The following is a 19,133-nucleotide window of genomic DNA, read 5'->3' on the forward strand; positions in this document are numbered from 1 at the left end:
CACAGCCTGTATGGCCGTCTGATTTTAAGTACATTCATGCTATGTAAAAACACATTGTGTAAGCGTTGGGTTCATTTAATATACTCTAGTTCATCTAATAATTACAATATGGAGATGTATAGACAAATACGGTAGAGTCTTGATATTTCGAGTTTCCCCATAAACCCGAGCCCCCATTTTTTTTTTTTTTAAAGTAATATTCATTTGTGTCAGAGAGCTGCCGACGTCAAGCTGCCCCTAGATGCGAAGTGTTACAAAAAGCTTGAGTCCATTAGCAAATAACTTCCGTAAGCACTTGCTGAGGTGTTTATATTAGAACAAAGACTTACTGAAGTTTCTCTTCAAGTCACTGCCGCAAGTTTATTTCAGAAACTCACAGCAAGTACTTGTTACAAAAGCGCAGTTATTCAGAAAAAGCCAGGGCAGTTGCCTCTGTTGTTGCATTATTGTTAATTAATAAAAATCATGACGAAACTCACAAATAAAAAACGGAAAAAATTATTAGGGGAGTTGCAGAATGGTCGTTTCTAATATTTCACCCAATTCTTTGATTGTATGGATATTGCGCCATACCATGGTGGGGAGTATGACAGAATGCCTAATAAATGTTTCAGGATAACGATGTTAGAGTGGTTGCAAGATGGACAGATATACTGCAACGACTCTATGAGGAAGGCTGAACAGTTATCTACAATAAAGGAAAACAAACCAGCCGTGGAAGTGTACGTCTTGTATAAAATCGTTGAGAGCAGAGATCTCAGTGTAGTGTGTTTACCGCAACACAACTGCAATCTAAATCCGATAGAATTGGCGTAGGCCAAAATGAAACACAATTTCAAAGAGAACAATGTCGCTGGTGACCTGTGGAAGGAAAGATTGTAGAATCTTGTTAATGCTGCTTTGCTTTCAGATGCTGCACAGGACCGGCAAGGTTAGTGCAGGAATGTGCAGCAACTGGAGCAAGAGTACTGGGCACGGAATTGAATAATGGAAATGACCATCGATGAAGTTATCAGTACTATGCCCTCAAGCGGCGATGATGATGATGATCATCTTGAAACAAACACAAATGACAATGATCTTTAGTGAGCATTATTTTGCGAGCTAACATCCCAAAGACGTTCGGGCTTACATGTGGTTCCTCCTCGTCGAAATGTCTTGGCTCAAACTCGTCTAGGGGCTGAACCGCAGTGTCGCATTACACACCCTAAATTAAACTCTTGTGACCTTTTGGTTAAATTGTCTAGCTGATGGCAAGTTAGCGAAATTATATGAAACATACAAAGTTAATTTAACATGTAATAACGGTAATAATAATATCGGGAGCTAAATTAACGCCCCGTAAATGATGTAGGCCAAACAGTTGTGATTTGATCAGAATTATGTTTATTCAGAAAGTAAACTAATAGCGAAAGTGCTTGTATTTGGAGTTATTGTTACACACGAGTGCATATACATTTGACACAGTTCGATCATTCACAATCTCATCGTGAAATAAGTCAAATACTCCACCTCGTTATCTACGCGAAAAGATAGTTCACACCAGGCGCACGGCTGCTCACCGCTCAGAGACTATGTCCCGCGATACCACACAACGCGAAATCGTTTCGCTTCCTAGCTGCCTAAAGACTGACCGTCCGCTCTCGCGTCTCCACTGTCTCTCCGCCCGTCTCAGGCTGCGTCTCCCACGTGCCGAACATTGTCGCTCAACTGACTAGTGCAGTTCCCTTCCCTGAAGCCGTCCGTCTAATTGGCTACAGCTTATTCTACATTATTTTACATTTTAACATATTTGAATAATCAAAGCTTGACCACTTTCACGTTCTAAATTAAGTAACATAATGTACATTACATAATAAACGTTAAATTCTTTTACATAAAACCAATACAAATTCGTTCTTAACTTTGAATGTCACGGCCAGTAACCTTGCAGTAATATGCTTTCTGATAAATAAATAAAGAACAAAAGTAACTGTTATGCACGGAACTTTACAACAAATATTCCAGTACCTAATGATTCAATAAGGTGTCATGCTGTCCACGTTCAATGTGTTTTGTGTGGAGGAAATGATCTGATGCTTAACTGAAAATACTGACAATTTAAATTTACTATATCTTCTAAACAAATAAAGATATAGAGTTGATATGTACAACATTTGTCATTTTAATGATGCTCTTTTATATGAAGCGTGTGGATCGTTAAGATCGAGCAAAGCGTTCAGATTTTAACATTCAGGTCTTTGTTAGCAAACTTGTTAACTTCACTTTAACAGTTAATCCTAAACTATTTTAGATATGATCAATATTAAAGTTTTATTGAGATCACCATGAAAATTTAAGAAAGAAGGTAGATCTCCTACGGGGTTTCCCTGTGACGTAGGTTCTCGTCTGTCTCACTCGCAAACTACAGCGCTTAGGCCTGATCAGCCTGGCCTCATTCAGCACAATAGACGAGTGTAAATTTCCCCAACTCGTGGTGAATCTGCACGCTCTGTGGCACAAAGGATTCGTTTTACAGTTCCTGGAAGGCTCTCTCTTTTGACCATATACTTAAATGAGAGCGTTAACTCACAATTTTGTCAGTTCTTTCAGGCGCAATATCTTGCACTTCGTAAACATTACCGCTGCCTACGTTTAATAAATGCAATGTGCAACCACATTCCAAAAATAAGTTTAAAACCTTAGATTCATTGTGTCGTAAGTCGTACGAGGCTTGTCCAGAAAGTAAGTTACCGATTCAGTCGCGAAATGGAAACTCCATTGAAAATCAGAAACGTTTTATTTGGGACAGTTGGCTACACCTTCCAGCTACTTGTCTACATAGTCGCCGCCCCAGCTACGACATATGTCGCACCGTTATACCAACTTTCCAATATCCTCGTCATAGAAGGCAGCCGCCTGTTCTTCTCACCAATTCTCTACGCTCATCTGTAGCTCGTTGTCTGAGCCAAAATGTTGTCTTCATAGCCAGTAGTTAATGTGTGCAGAGATGACAGAGGGAGCCAATTACCGGCTGTAGTGCGATTTGAAGCTGAGTGACAAACGATTCTACTGCCGTGAACATACATCGTGCATAAGGACCACGAAGATAAAGTACGAGAAATTAGGGCTCACATGGAGGCATACAGACAGTCACTTTTTCTTCACTACATTTACGATTCGATTGGAACGGGACAAGCAGTTCTACAGGGCACAGAGACAGAGAGACTCAACAAATATGTCTGCAATTTGAGCTTTTCAGAGCATTCACACAAGGTTGGCGCCGGTGGCGACACCTACAACGTGTTGACATGAGGAAAGTTTCCAACCTATTTCTCATACACAAACAGCTGTTGACCGGCGTTGCCTGGTGAAACGTTGTTGTGATGCCTCGTGTGAGGAGGAGAAATGCGTACCATCACGTTTCCGACTTGGATAAAGGTCGGATTGTAGCCTATCGCGATTGCGGTTCATCGTATCGCGACATTGCTGCTCGCGTTGGTCGAGATCAAATGACTGTTAGCAGAATATGGAATCGGTGTGTACAGGAGGGTAATACGGAACGCCGTGCTGGATCCCAACGGCCTCGTATCGCTAGCAGACGAGATGACAGGCATCTTATCCTGAGTCAACAGATAGGGACGTTCGCAAGACAACAACCATCTCCACGAACAGTTCGACGACGTTTGCAGCAGCATGGACTATCAGCTCAGAGACTACGGCTATGGTTACCCTTGACGCTGCATCACAGACAGGAGCGCCTGCGATGGTGTACTCAACGACGAACCTGGGTACACGAATGGCAAAACACCATTTTTTCGGATGAATCCAGGTTCAGTTTACAGCATCATGATGGTCGCATCCGTGTTTGGCGACATCGCGGTGAACGCACATTTCGAAGCGTGTATTCGTCATCGCCATACTGCGTATCACCCGGCGTGATGGTATGGGGTGCCATTGGTTACACGTCTCGGTCATCTCTCGTTCGCATTGACGGCACCTTGAACACTGGACGTCACATTCCAGATGTTACGACCCGTGGCTCTACCCTTCATTCGAACCCTGCGAAACCCTACGGGCCTTTCTGGATACAGAAAATGTTCGACTGCTGTCCTGGTCAGCACATTCTCCTGCAGATCTCACCAATTGAAAACATATGGTCAATGGTGGCCGAGCAACTGGCTCGTAACTATACGCCAGTCACTACCCTTGATGAACTGTGGTATCGTGTTGAAGCTGCATGGGCAGTTGTACCTGTACACGCTATCCTAGCTCTGTTTGACTCAATGCCCAGGCGTATCAAGGCCGTAATTACGGCCAGAGGTGGTTGTTCTGGGTACTGATTTCTCAGGATCTATACACCCAAATTGCATGTACTGACATGTTAGTTCTAGTATATATTTGTCCAATGAATACCCGTTTATCATCCGAATTTCTTCTTGGTGTAGCAATTTTAATGGCCAGTAGTGTATTTTCCGACTATCCCTCGTACATTCATTTTTCACTGTTTTCGATGTATAAATAATACATAAGTTATAGGTAAAACTCTCGAGCATGAATATGTGAATAAATTAGGTGATTTCTGGTCAGAAAGTGTCACTTAAGTAGGCAATACTTCAGCGAGTGCTGCCTGGAATTCGTGATAAGCGCAAAACACGGGTGGTGGTGATGCAAACAGCCGACGCTGCCTACCCCTAACCGCTCCTCTCCCCTCGGCAGCCCCAATTATGCCCACGGCTGTTCCCGACAGCCACCGCGCCAGTCGTCAACTTATCGTGGACAAACGGTACTCTCCTTAGTTCTGTCTTTGTCTATGACACCAAGCATACGCTACTACTCGTTTTCAATTGTTTGCACAAGCAGTTCTTTTGTTCAAAGTGGTGTTTAGGTTTGTCATGGTTCAGTACAGTGAAATGTCGTTTTGTTTTCTTGCTTAACTGCAGCTTGTTGCACACCTTCCCAAAATGAGTGCTGCAACAGAGAAAATGAAAATTATACCTTTGAATAATAGAAGCGTTGAAACGACTTGACAAAGTAGTAGCAGTAACAAAACTTGCTCTCGAATACCGTCTCAGCTAAGTTATTATTGGTGACTGGCGAAGAAATCGACCTACATTGGAACAGTTTTCTTCAAAGAAATGTCTTGAAAAATCTCTTATCCGAAAAACTATAAGGAAATCGGAGTTTGAAAGAAAAAGTGAGACATTGCTCATGTGGTTTGCGCAACAAAGACGGAATCTTGCAGGATAAAATCTTGTTTTTTAGAAACCAGCTGCAGGAAGAAGATGATAGTTTCGCCACTAGTTTGGGATTACTCAAGAAGTGGAAGAACAGGCATGGAGTGCGTCAGCTAGATATATGCATAGAAAAGCGCTCTGGCGACTCTGAGACCTTCCAGAATTTATTTTGAAGTTTAAAGTAATCATCATCGAAAAAAATTTTGTCATGAATATATCAACAATTGCGATGGAACTGATTTAAATTTCATAATGTTGCCGTCAGGAAGAGTTGCTTCTAATGAGGAAAAAAGTGCTCCTGGACACACAAAAAGTAAAGAGAGACTCACAGTTATGGCAAGCTTCAAATGCAACTGAAAAACCATAAACTTAAACTGATAATGATTTGGAAGTCTGCCAAGCAAAGAGTATTCAAGGATTTAACCATTTCAGCTCTTCCAGTTATCGACATGTATCAAAACAATGCCTGGACGAATCAGAAAATCTTTAATAACTGATTTTTGAACTCATTTGTACCGCAATGCAAAAAGTTTTTAATAGAACGGGGATTGGCGTGCAAAGCTATTTTGACGATGAATAATCCGTCCTACATCCAAGTGTAGGAGAATTGCAGTGCGATGGGGATCCACGCCTTATATTTCTTACGCCGAATGTTACCAATTTGATTCAGCCAATGGATGAGAGCGTTCTGGAAAGCCTGAAGAAAAAATATCGTAGGCGATTCCAAGAATCAATCTTGTATTTGGAAGACAGTGGAAGCATTCTAGGAGCTTTAAAGAAAGTGACTGTGAAGGACGTTGTGTACGGGATCAGTGAGTCTTCGAGCGAGATAGTCAGATACAGATTCTAAGTGATGGAGAAAAAAATACAGAAATGTTGGCCTAAACTGAAGATTTTGACAGTGAGGACGATCAGAAAGTCGCCAGGCTGTGAAGAGACAGAAAATGTGGAAATAACGGAGTGGTTTAATTCAGACCAACAGTTAGAAGTTACAGACCCTTCTACACACATCAAAAAAAGTTTTGCATCACCTCGGTTCCGAGAGTTCCGGAACCTGTAAAGAAAATTGGAATAGAGATCAACATAAGCGTTATTCCCGCCCTTTTTATGGCTCATTAAAACCACACATTACATGTTGTACCACCATACAGCGTGACCTTCAGAGGTGATGGTCCAGATTGCTATAAACACTGGTACCTCTGATACCCAATAGCACGTCCTCTTGCATTGATGCATGCCTGTATTCGTTGTGGCATACTATCCACAAGTTCATCAAGGCACTGTCGGTCCAGATTGTCCCACTCCTCAACGGCTATTTGGTGTAGATCCCTCGGAATGGTTGGTAGATCACATCGCCCACGAAAAGCCCTTTTCAATCTATCCTAGGCATGTTAGATAGGGTTCATGTCTGAAGAACATGCTGCGCTCTCTAGTCGAGCGGTGTCGTTATCCTGAAGGAAGTCATTCACAGGATGTGCACGATGGGTGCGCGAATTGTCGTCCATGAAGAATGCCTCGCTAATATGGCGCCTATATCGTTGCACTATAGGTCGGACTTCGGCATTCACGTATTTTACAGTCGTTACGGTGCCTTCAATGACTACCGGCGGCGTACGTCGGCCCCACATAATGACACCCCAAAACAGCAGGGAACCTCCACCTTGCTGCACTCGCTAGACAGTGTGTCTAAGGCGTTCAGCCTGACCGGGTTGCCTCAAAACAAGTCTCTGACGTGTGGTTGAAGGCACATGCAACACTCATCTGTGAAGAGTGCGTGATGCCAATTCTGAGAGGTCCATTCGGCATGTTGTTGGGCCCATCCGTACCGCACTGCATGGTGTCGTGGTTGCAAATATGGACCTCGCCATTCACGTCAGAAGTGAAGTTGCGCATCATGCAGTCTATTGCGCGCAGATTGAGTCGTAACACGACGTCCTGAGGCTGCACGAAAAGCATTAATCAACATGGTGGTGTTTGTCAGGATTCCTCCGAGCCATAATTCGTAAGTAGCGGTCATCCACTGCAGCAGTAGCCATTGGGCGGCCTGAGCGAGGCGTGTCACCGACAGTTTCTGTCCCTGTGTATCTCGTCCATGTCCGAACAACATCGCTTTGGTTCACTCCGAGACGCCTGGACACTTCCCTTGTTGAGAGCCCTTCCTGGCACAAAGTAACAATGCGGTCGCGATCGAACCGCGGTATTGACCGTCTAGGCATGGTTGAACTACAGACAACGCGAGCCGTGTATCTGCTTCCTGGTGGAATGACTGGAACTGATCGGCTGTCGGACCCCCTCCGTCTAATAGGCGCTGCTTATGCATGGTTGTTCACATTTTTGGGCGGGTTTAGTCACATCTCTGAACAGTCAAAGAGACTGTGTCTGTGATACAATATCCACAGTCAACGTCTATCTTCTGGAGTTCTGGGAACCGGGGTGATGCAAATCTATTTTTGATGCATATATAATTGACATGGTTAACACCACAGCGCCGTGTGATAGTGACTAGTATGATCAGGCCGATGATGAGCCACACAGGCGGAAATATTGAAGCTTCATCAGACGAGACGCTCCATTATTGCACGAAATAAATTGTTAACACACTGAAGTTAAAACTTTTATTCTGGAAATGTAAATGTGTAACTTAACACTTCGTTTTAATAATAATGATTATGATGATGATGATGATGATTGGTTTGTGGGACGCTCAACTGCCCCCGTACAAAGTCTCAGTTTTTACACAGTCTGGCTTTTACACAATGAAATCTAGCCATTGGTACGAATGATGATGATGAAATGATAACACAAACACCCAGTCCCCGGGCAGAGGAAGTCCCCAACCCAGCCGGGAACTGAACACAGGATCAAATGGTTCAAATGACTCTGAGCACTATGGGACTTAACATCTGAGGTCATCAGTCCCCTAGACTTAGAACTACTTAAACCTAACTAACCTGCCCGAGGCAGGATTATAACCTGCGACCGTAGCAACAGCGCGGTTCCGGACCGAAGCGCTTAGAACCGCTTGGCCACAGCGGCCGGCTGAACACAGGACCCGGTGATCCAGAGGCAGCAACGCTAGCCACTAGACCACAAGCTGTGTACGTATTAATAAAGTTCATGCTTTGACGCCTGTATTCTTTTAAACATCGTTTCATTTCTTTTTCCCAAATATATTTTGATAGTCCGAATTTTCAGTAGTTCTAGGTGGTCCTGGTCCCATTCACATCGAACCATCGAGACTCTACTGAACACTTACAGCCCCGGTGGCCCTCCTCCCCTCCCCGTAGCACAATTGTGTTTTATATTCATGAGCAGTGGGAATGCCAACGTGATTGGGTTTGAGGGTTCACATTTCCTATGTGCACTCATGGCTTTATACACACACACACACACACACCAGAGGATCCTATCAGAAATTGTAGTGCCAGCTACCGCCACCCTAGGCCAAACAAGAAAAAAATATGAGAGTATGAACCCATTCCTCTCATTGGAGCCGGCCGGGGTGGCCGAGCGCGGTTCTAGGCGCTACAGTCTGGAACCGCGCGACCGCTACGGTCGCAGGTTCGAATCCTGCCTCGGGCATTAATGTGTGTGATGTCCTTATGTTAGTTAGGTTTAAGTAGTTCTATGGGACTGATGACCTCGGAAGTTAAGTCCCATAGTGCTCAGAGCCTCTCATTGGATATAGACCCACAGCCGGAAGTCCATTATCTCTCTCTCTCTCTCTCTCTCTCTCACTCTCTCTCTCTCTCTCTCTCTCTCACTCTCACTCACTCACACATCCATACCTAACAATTTCACTACAGATCACACAGGGGACATAGCAAAAATTACGCTGATATCCTCTAGAAAGTGCCTGTAGCAGCAGCAGAGATCAGTCACCACACCCAGGCAGAAAAAGGGAAGACAATGACATGTAAGTCTGAGAAATTAAGAAACGGTTGGAAAACCCGAGATAGTTAGGTTTAGAACGCCACCACCATGATGGCTGGCCCCCACCACAAGACGCCATTATCACGAGATTACATGGCCCCAGCGTAAGACAGGTGAGGCCTCCCTCTAACACACAGACACCATTACTCTTTCTGTTAAGACACTTGGTACTTATTCGACAGCCATTAAGGCTCTCTTTTTCGCTTATCTCGCCATGCATATTTTATATTCATTCCATTTAAGGTCGCACTGGATATTACTTACACGTAACTTTCAAGACTTCCAGCGGTTTACCGTCATAATGTGCAGTATGTTACATTAAACCCGTCAAACACACGCAGAAAACATCATTGTCAGCAGATGAATTCAATTCCATATTATTTGGTTTAGAGCTACTGGATACCTATCAGTGGTTAAAATGATTATTGTTTGCTTTATTTTAAGCAAATTCCGATTACTCCCACTGTATAATGTACACTCCCCATTTAAGTTCTGTTATCGTAGCGATCATAGATACAGTGCTGGCCATTCAGTAAGGCGGTCAAATACTTGTTTAGTTTGATATTTGTTTGATCTAAATGTATTAAGAGACATTAAACACGAGCAATGGCCAGTACTCCAGCACAGCAAAGTGCAACACACCTGTAATCTACCTATGTTAGTAAGTACCAAATGAGATCACATTTGCATCGCAGATGCCATTCAGTCCAATAACACTGACTCTCGCTAATTCTTGCTATGGACAATTGTTGCAGCATCCCAATTCTATCAACGTTGAACAACAGCTGCCCTACAGACCTTAAGTGTGCTTGGTGATGCAGTCAGTCGAGTGTTACGGCTGGCAGCATCTGTGTGGAATTTAATAGATGCTTAGTACCACATGTTCACATGCGTATGAAATCTTATGGGCCTTAACTGCTAAGATCATGAGTCCCTAAGCTTACACACTACTTAACCTAGATTATCCTATGGACAAACACACACACCCATGCCTGAGGGAGGACTCGAAACTCCGCCGGGATCAGCCGCACAGTCCATGACTGCAGCGCCTTGGATCGCTCGATGCTTTGTACCCTCCGCCATATGTATAGGATGGGTACAATGTTGGATGATTGTCAAATTGAGATGTACCAATTAGAGAAATAGAAGTGCTAATGATAAGGCAAATTGAATTTCAAAATTGGGAAGATGAAATTCGCTGTATATCTCGAAAACAATAGTTTCTTAATGGCGAGACTATAGGAGAAGGTTGAAATGATGAAATAAGCTTTGCTGCTGCATCTTTAATGATAGGAATAGTTTTCTCTCGCTGTCATACATTGTCCTCCTTATATATATGAAATGGTATTTTTATCGTTAAATCAGTTTCACAGAGACGAATACACCTACACACAAACCGAAATATACAGGATGTCATGAGTATAACTGCAGATATTTTTGAGACTGAGGACAGAGTACTGAATAACATAACATCAATATTTACTTCATTTGCAGACTAATGATTCTAGCTATTAGGAGGAGTATGTTCCTGGTCTCTAAGTAGATGTAGAAAGGACAAGCCAGAAATGCATATTTTCCCCTGGGCAGAGTCCGTGTATTCAATATACGCACACACAGTGGACAGTGAGTTGTTCATACGCATGCACAAATTTGACAATCGGTTCATGCAATTATTCTGCAGACACTCACAGTAATAATGGACAACAGAAGTATATGTTTCTCGTGCATGAAATGTGTGTTTATATTCTCTTGCTTTCAGCGAAGTACGTTAAAATTACAAGCATATTTGATAATATTCTGTCATGAATAGGTTATAAGTTATGTCACTGAACCAGTGAGATTTCACGATTGTTCATGTCTGTTGATGATTTACTAATGCTTGGAACGCAAAAATATAACAACTGTGTCGTTAATTAAGCAGAAAAATAGAAAGACACGCGGTAATCTTGCGGCTTGCTTTCTCGCTGTGTGGGGCGCTAGTACCGTGGCAACTGTCAGACGGTGAGCATTTTCGCAGCAGTGAGTGTCGCGAATGTATACGTGATGTAACTGTGTCGGTGTGTGTGAAATAGTGCTGTAATCGAGTTTCTAAATGCAGAAGACGTGCCTCCACAGATGGGTCGTAGTGTCCTTCAGCACAATGACAGACCACACACAAGCGCTGCTACATCTTCAGCATTCCAGTGCCTTGGTTTCACTGTGCTGGATCATCATCCAGTCCCTGAATTGACCCCTTTCGATTTCCATCTGTTTCCAAAACTTAACACCTTCGAGGACATCACTTTGAAAGTGAGGTAGCAGTGCAGACAGAGGTGAGGTTGTGGCTCCGTCAACAAAGTGAAATACTCTACGGTGGCGCTATCAACAAACTGGTCTGTCGGTGTGAAAAATGTGTTCGTCGCCAGGATAATTATGTTGAGAAATAAGTATGTAGACGTGAAGAATAAAGGTGTAGAATGTTAATAACGTTCGTTTTATATAAAATTTTTTGACTTTTCACATAAATTCAGAGGCATTACTGATCAGCACGCTCTCATATTTGAACAATTTTCACTTTTCGTGATAAACACCACTATGTCCTGTACTTGCTTAGGAAGAAAAGCAAGTGCAGGGATCTATTTTTTCCACCAGGCTCTTTACTGGTAGGGGAGAGGAACGGGGACCTATCCCTACCGACCAGGTAAATAGTTGCTTGAAGCGGTTGTGTCCGCAAATCTACATCTACACTCCGCAATCCACCATACGGTGCGTGGCGGAGGGTACCTCGTACCACAACTATCATCTTCTCTCCCTGTTCCACTCCCAAACAGAACGAGGGAAAAATGACTGCCTATATGCCTCTGTACGAGCCGTAATCTCTCATATCTTATCTTAGTGGTCTTATCTTCGGTGACCGCAAATCTCCGGACGCTACGGTGCGCTTGATGGGTGGGGGCACGGCGTGTCAGGAAGGGGGGGGGGAAGAGGAGGGGGAAGAGGGAGGGGCGCAGCTTTCGAAGTTCTGGCCGTGCTGCAGTATCATCCCGGAATGGATGTGGGACGGTGTGCGGAGATTTGAGGACACCGGATATTAGCAGACACAACCGGTTCACGGAAGGATTTACTTAGTGCGAAGGGACAGTGCTGTGTGAGCGTCGCGCTGTTTGAAACACGTCTCTGCGCTTACTTTGCTTTCGAGGTTCCCAGCGTGATTATCAGTATGGAAGTTATTACGACGACAAAGGGCAGACCTTCTGCTCATTACAATGGCTACGCGTATCGTAAATTTAGGGAATCTAAAGACGGCGTTGTTACGTGGCTGTGCTTACGCGAGAAGTCTGATCATTGCAGGGGGAAGATACGTTCGAAGAATGGAGAAGTTTTTTACGTGTCCGAACATTCCTGTGGACCACCTGACGACGCTGCTCTAGAAGTGAGGAAGCAATGCGAGAAGGCGAAGATGAGGGCTCGAGAAGAAACTACGCGGTTATCGGAGATATACGCGGATGAAATGGGGAATCTTCGTAATAAGGGTTATGATTTTTTTACGGCAATGCCCCACTCAGAAAATATGAAGAGGTGCTTACGTTATCAGCGGAGTCAAGCGCGGAGGAACGGTAAGTACTCTCTGGAAGAATTTATTAACTTAACGCAATCTACCAGATTCGATGGCTTCACTGAAAATATTTTAACTTAGGCTTCTCGAAGTGGCTTCGTCAGATCGCTTTTATTTTAATGTAGGACGTGAGATGTTCCACGAAGTGTCAACAGTTTTAAATCCGGAGACTTTAGCATCACTTCAACTAAGTTTTCGTTTCTAAATGATTTTACGAAGATGAGTTTAATTCACGCTTCGTCGCTCACCCTAACCGAAACAACTGAGATGATTTCGCTGCCGTACGAGGATAGCCAAACATGGTTAATGTTCATACGACGTAACGTTTCGGTGATAACTGTTCCGCTCTTTCGGCGAACCTAGCGAGTAACAGCGTGCATTACACCTGACCAGTTATCACTCACGTCTTTAAGGATACCGCCAACAGTAGAAGACGAAACGTCATGCTTTGGATCGCGCTGAAGGCTCCAAGAAAGAAGTTGTTGCCAGGCCGTAAAAACCTGCTTCGTATAATTTTTGTTTTCGTCATAGCTGACCGCTCGCTGTAGATTGCAGTACACCAAGTTTATATTGATTTTATATTTAGCAAGACAGCAGAAATTAAATCTGCAAACCTGGCTTGTTTTAACGGACAATGGAAAGTGATAGGAATTTCATAAGAATCCGAGAGCAGTTAACGATGATTCACAAATGATTAGAAAAAATATTAATGTGTTACAGGATCGGCTGGTTCCTAGGTTTTTTCTTTATCCTTTGTCAGCCTGGTAGAACATTCTGAGTCGTTAGGTTATTTTATCGACATTTTAATGTGGTTTTAGAACAGTGTCTATGTTTGTAGGCCGGCCGAAGTGGCCGTGCGGTTAAAGGCACTGCAGTCTGGAACCGCAAGACCGCTACGGTCGCAGGTTCGAATCCTGCCTCGGGCATGGATGTTTGTGATGTCCTTAGGTTAGCTAGGTTTAACTAGTTCTAAGTTCTAGGGGACTAATGACCTCAGCAGTTTAGTCCCATAGTGCTCAGAGCCATTTGAACCATTTTTTTTTTATGTTTGTAGTTTACGTGAATGTGAATGGGAATTAGAGAAAGCAGGTGAAATTTTAGGTGAGACTGTATTTGATGCTCTTAAGTTTTACACTTTTCAAGCATATTGGTCTAAGGGCACTGATATCATCGCTATTAAGGACATTAATCCCGTAACATAAGCTCTTGTTTACCTCTGCATGCACATAGTTTCTCTCTTACATTTTAAGCGGCTTGTAAGCAAACAGTTTGTCAAATTTACGTGTGTGGCAAATGATTTGGCTTCATGTTGTTTTCCTTGATGAGTTTCTCTAGTGAAAGTATTGTTTGAGAAAAATATTCATTGATGACCAAACTGAAAAACAAGTTTGACGATTTTACTCGTGTTAAAAAGTCAGTTTCTCGTAAGTCTAACACCAGGTGCGACAATAAAGTAATGAGACAAGTTACAAAAACCACCATTTCCTATAGTCTTAACCAATTACATTTGTATCAGTTTTGAAGTTTCTCCCTTGTGCATGCATGCACTTAATCCTTCGGCGTTTCCATTCTTCGTAGCATCACAGGAGCTCATCATCTAGCGTACCAGCAAAAGCCCTTATCACACCTGTTTGGATTGCCTGTACTGTTGCAAAATGGTGTCCTTCAACGACTGACTTCGCTACTGGGATATAAAAAATCTTACGGAACTATGTTGTATGGATGAGGTTGTGGAAGCTCTGCAGTGAACTTGGACGTCACAAACTGCTCGCCAGTCAATGCAGTATGGGGTGGTGCGTTATCGAGGTGCAGGATCCAGTTGTTAGCAATCCATGGACGAACACGTCAGCCCTGTTTCCGAAGTCTTTCGAGAAATTCTTAATAGTAATATTGGTTTACTGTCTGGCCTGGAGGCAACCGCTCTTTGTCCACAATATTCATGTAGTCAAAGAAACATACAAGCATGCATTTCACCTTCGAGTATGACATCCGCGCTTTCGTTGGTCTTGGCGATTCTTTTGAATACCAATGTGAACGTTTGACGTTTCGTCTCGGGATCATAATGGAAAAGCCATCTTTCATCACCAGTAATAACGATTCAGTAATTCTGGGTTAAATTCCACGTGTTCCAACAGATTAGCAGCCATAATCCTCGATCTTTTTGTTGCTGTGTGAGATTTTTGGGAACCATTTTGACACAGTTTTCTCGTTTGCAGCATTTTAAATCAATAGAAGGTGAACAGTTTCCCGATTAATGTCCGGTTCGTTTGTAATCATTTTCATGGTAATCTACGACCAACTCGTACAACTTCACTCATCCAGGCTGTGTTGTCATATGTTCGTGTTGGTGATGGGCGCCCATTGCGCCGTTAAACTTGGGACATTCGTTCCGCCTTCAGAAAAACACTTTGTGCCAACGGAACACGTGTGCACCTGACAGAACCTCGTTTCCAGAAGCCTGCTTGATCTTTCCGTATGTTACTGTGGCATTCTCACCGAATTTTACGTAGAGAGAGATTGCATACTGCTGTGAAATATTAGAGATTCCATTGTTGTGATCACCGCATCTCGGAGTTTGTCATCGTACCTCTTGGTCTACGTGTTGTACAGTGGTGTATATGTGTAGGTACATTCAGCAGCATATAGCCGCTCTGTCTCCGGCGTCTTGTCACGGTTCGCGCGGCTCCCCCCATCGGAGGTTAGTCCTCCCTCGGGCATGTGTGTGTGTGTGTGTGTGTGTGTGTGTGTTGTCCTTAGCGTAAGTTAGTATAATGTAGGTTAAGCAGTGTGTAAGCCTAGGGACCGATGACCTCGGCAGTTTGGTCCCATAAGATCTTACAAGAAATTTCCAAATTTTTCAGCGGCTTATGTGGATACTCCCTGCGAAATTTATTGCTTGAAGAGTTAATAGTACGTAAGTAATAAACTCAGATGTCATGCATGCAGTTTTTCACGCATCTCATTGCTTATGACGTAATGTCCCCTGAACTGTGATAGGTAGGTGGTTCTGTCACTGAGGTGAGGAAAATCATGCGATAGCGATATGCACGTATAGAGATGGCGATAGTATCGCGTACACAAGATATAAAAGGGCAGTACATTAGTGGAGCTGTCATTCCTACTCAGGTGATTAATGTGAAAAGGCTTCCGACGTGATTATGGCCGCACTACGTGAATTAACAGACTTAGAATGCGGAATGGTTGTTAGAGCTAGGCGCATCCGAAGTCGTTAGGAAATTCAATGTTCCGAGATCCACATTGTCAAGATTGTGTCGAGGCTACCAAATTTCTGGCATTCCACCACGGACAACGCAGTGGGCGATGGCCTTCACTTCATGACGGAGAGCAGCGGTGTTTGCGTGGAGTTGTCAATGATAACAGACAGGCAACACTGCGAAGTGAGACGTTCAACGAACGTGTCCGTTTGGACAGTGCGGGGAAATTGTGTGTTAACGGTTTATGGCAGCAGGCGACCGACGTGAGTGCTATTGCTACACTACTGACCATTAAAATTGCTACACCTAGAATAAATGCAGATGATAAATGGGTATTCATTGGACAAATATATTATACTAGAACTGGCATATGATTACATTTTCACGCAGTTTGGGTGCATAGAGCCTGAGAAATCAGTATCCAGTATCCTCAGGCAGTAATAACGGCCTTGTTACGCCTGGGTATTGAGTCAAACAGAGCTTGGATGGCGTGTACAGGTACAGCTGCCCGTGCAGCGTCAACACGATACCACAGTTCATCAAGAGTAGTGACTGGCGTATTGTGACGAGCCAGTTGCTCGGCCACCATTGACCAGACGTTTTCAATTGGTGAGAGCTCTGGAGAATGTGCTGGCCAGTGCAGCAGTCTAACATTTTGTGTATCCAGAAAGGCCCGTACAGTCCCCATCTCTTGACTCAGGGATCGAGACGTGGCTGCACGATCCGTTACAGCCATGCGGATAAGATGACTGTTATCTCGACTGCTAGTGATACGAGGCCGTTGGGTTCCAGCACGGCGTTCCATATTACCCTCCTGAACCAACCGATTCCATATTCTGCTAACAGTCATTGGATCTCGACCAACGCGATCAGCAATGTCGCGATACGATAAACCGCAATCGCTATAGGCTACAATCCGACCTTTATCAAAGTCGGAAACGTGACGTTACGCATTTCTCCTCCTTACACGAGGCATCACAACAACGTTTCACCAGGCGACGCCGGTTAACTGCTGTTTGTGTATGGGAAATCGCTAGGAAACTTTCCTCATGTCAACACATTGCAGGTGTCGCCACCGTCGCCAACCTTGTGTGAATGCTCTGAAAAGCTAATCATTTGCATCTCACAGGATCTTCTTCCTGTCGGTTAAATTTCGTATCTGTAGCACGTCATCTTCGTGGTGTAGCAATTTTAATGACCAGTAGTGTAATAGCACATCATCTGCAGCGCCAATCCTGGCGTTGTGGCAATATCGGTTGGACCCTAGACAACGGGGGAACCGTGGCCTAGTGAGATGAACCCCAATTTAAGTTGGTAGGGGCTGGTGGTAGGGTTCGAGCGTGGCGAAGACCCCACGAAGCTATGGACGCAAGATGTGAATAAGGTCCTGTGCAAGCTGGTGTGGCTCGATAATGGTGTGGGCTGTGTTTACATTGAACGGACTGGATCCTCTCGTCTAACTCAAGTGATCAATGATTGGAAATGGTTATGTTCCACTATTGGGAGTCCATTTTCAGCCATTTATGGACTTCATGTTCCCAAATAACGATCGAATTTTTATGAATGATAATGCGCCATGCCACTGTGCCACAATTGTTCGCAGTTGTTTTGAAGAACATTCTGGATAATTGTAGCGGATGATTTGGCCACCCAGATCGTCCGACATGCATCCCATCTGAATATTTATGAGGCATAATTGGAAGGTCAGTTCGTGCTCAAAATCCTGCAGCGGCAACACTTGGATGGTTGTAGAGGTAGCATTGCTTAGGGTGCAGGCGACTGCCAACGACCTGTCGAGTCCATGCCACATCGCGCTGCTACACTACGCCAAGCAAAAGGTGATCCGACACGATTTTAGGTGTTCCATGACCTTTGTCACCTCAGTATATACCGAGTCTGGTTGAAATAGGTTCAGTGTTTTATGAAGAGACGTGGAACCTCTCTCTCTCTCTCTCTCTCTCTCTCTCTCTCTATATATATATATATATATATATATATATATATATATATATATATATATGTGTGTGTGTGTGTGTGTGTGTGTGTGTGTGTGTGTGTGTGTGTGTGTGTGTGTGTTTCCGGACGCACCCGTAGGCTCCGTTACGCCAGGGCCAGTGTGCGGTATCGCCGGAACTTGGGCTGTTGTGCAGCACGGGTGGGTTGTGGTCGTGACCGACTAGACTGGTGACTTTCACATGAAAGCGGATGTTTTCCAGCGTCTGTCGGAAATAGAATAGTGAGAGGAGGGATCAACTGACGAAATGCCAGCATTTCTGCTTCTGATCTTGAACGGCTGAAAAGGCTAAATGTTAAAACAAATTTCGTAGCGTGGCTTGGAGCTCGCGGAGTTGAGTGAAATAGTCCTAATTACGAATCAAATGGCTGGCAGAAAAAGACTTGTAGCATGCTGCTGGGACAGCTGCCAGTCGATATAGTTCGTATGGAAGTGTAACGGGTGTCCTAGAGCTTCGTAGTTATTGAAACGTCGTGCCAGATAAAACTGTGTGTCGGACCGGGGCTCGAAATCGGGATGCTTGTCTCTCGCGGGGAAGTGCCCTGTCAGCTCAGCTACCCGAGCACAATTCACGATCCATCCTCACGGCTTTACTTCCACCAGTATCTCGTCTCCCTCCTTCCGTACTTCACAAATGTTCTGCGAAACTTGCAGGACTAGTACTCCTGGATGAAAGATTATGCGAGATATTGCTTAGCCACAGCGTGGGGGAAGTTTGCATAATGAAATGTTCGCTTTGCAGCAGTGTGTTCACTGATATGAAGAAGCCTCGTAACAGATGAAATCTGTGTGTTAGAATGTGTCTCGAACTCGGAACGTTTGCCTTTCGCGGGCAAGTGCTCTACCAACTGAGCTACCCAAGAAGACTCACAACCCGTCCTCACACCAAGCCCTTAATGACTGTTTGTAGATAGAAAGCGGACATTCTCCTCGCGAAACGCTATCGTTAAATTTAAAAAAAGGAAGTCTTTTATTCCGCGAATTGATGTAACGATGAAAGTCAGTATAAATTTGAAAACTGAATAAATCACGGAATAATGTAGATAGAGAAGTTCAAATTGGCACACATGCTTGGAATGACATGGAGTTTTATTAGAACCAAAAAAATACAAAGTTAAAAAAATGTCCGACAGATGGCGCTTTATCTGATCAGAATAGCA

At 44.0% G+C, this 19,133-nt stretch overlaps 1 protein-coding gene across 5 annotated transcripts in view; it reads left to right on the forward strand.

The window, feature by feature from the left end:
- The window catches only part of LOC126203965 (protein bric-a-brac 1-like), a 455,035-nt gene that overhangs the window by 148,762 nt on the left and 287,140 nt on the right, over positions 1-19,133 (forward strand). The window contains exon 1 of one of the 5 annotated variants that reach the window (XM_049938365.1): positions 12,334-12,745. The exons of the other annotated variants lie outside the window; for them this stretch is intronic. Within the exon in view, the coding sequence (XP_049794322.1) occupies positions 12,349-12,745 (397 nt within the window). The 5' untranslated portion in view covers positions 12,334-12,348. Of the gene's footprint in view, positions 1-12,333; positions 12,746-19,133 lie in introns of those variants that run through there. 5 annotated transcript variants of the gene reach the window in all.

The sequence above is a fragment of the Schistocerca nitens genome, chromosome 9 (genome assembly GCF_023898315.1).
Source record: "Schistocerca nitens isolate TAMUIC-IGC-003100 chromosome 9, iqSchNite1.1, whole genome shotgun sequence".
Classification (NCBI taxonomy): domain Eukaryota; kingdom Metazoa; phylum Arthropoda; class Insecta; order Orthoptera; family Acrididae; genus Schistocerca; species Schistocerca nitens.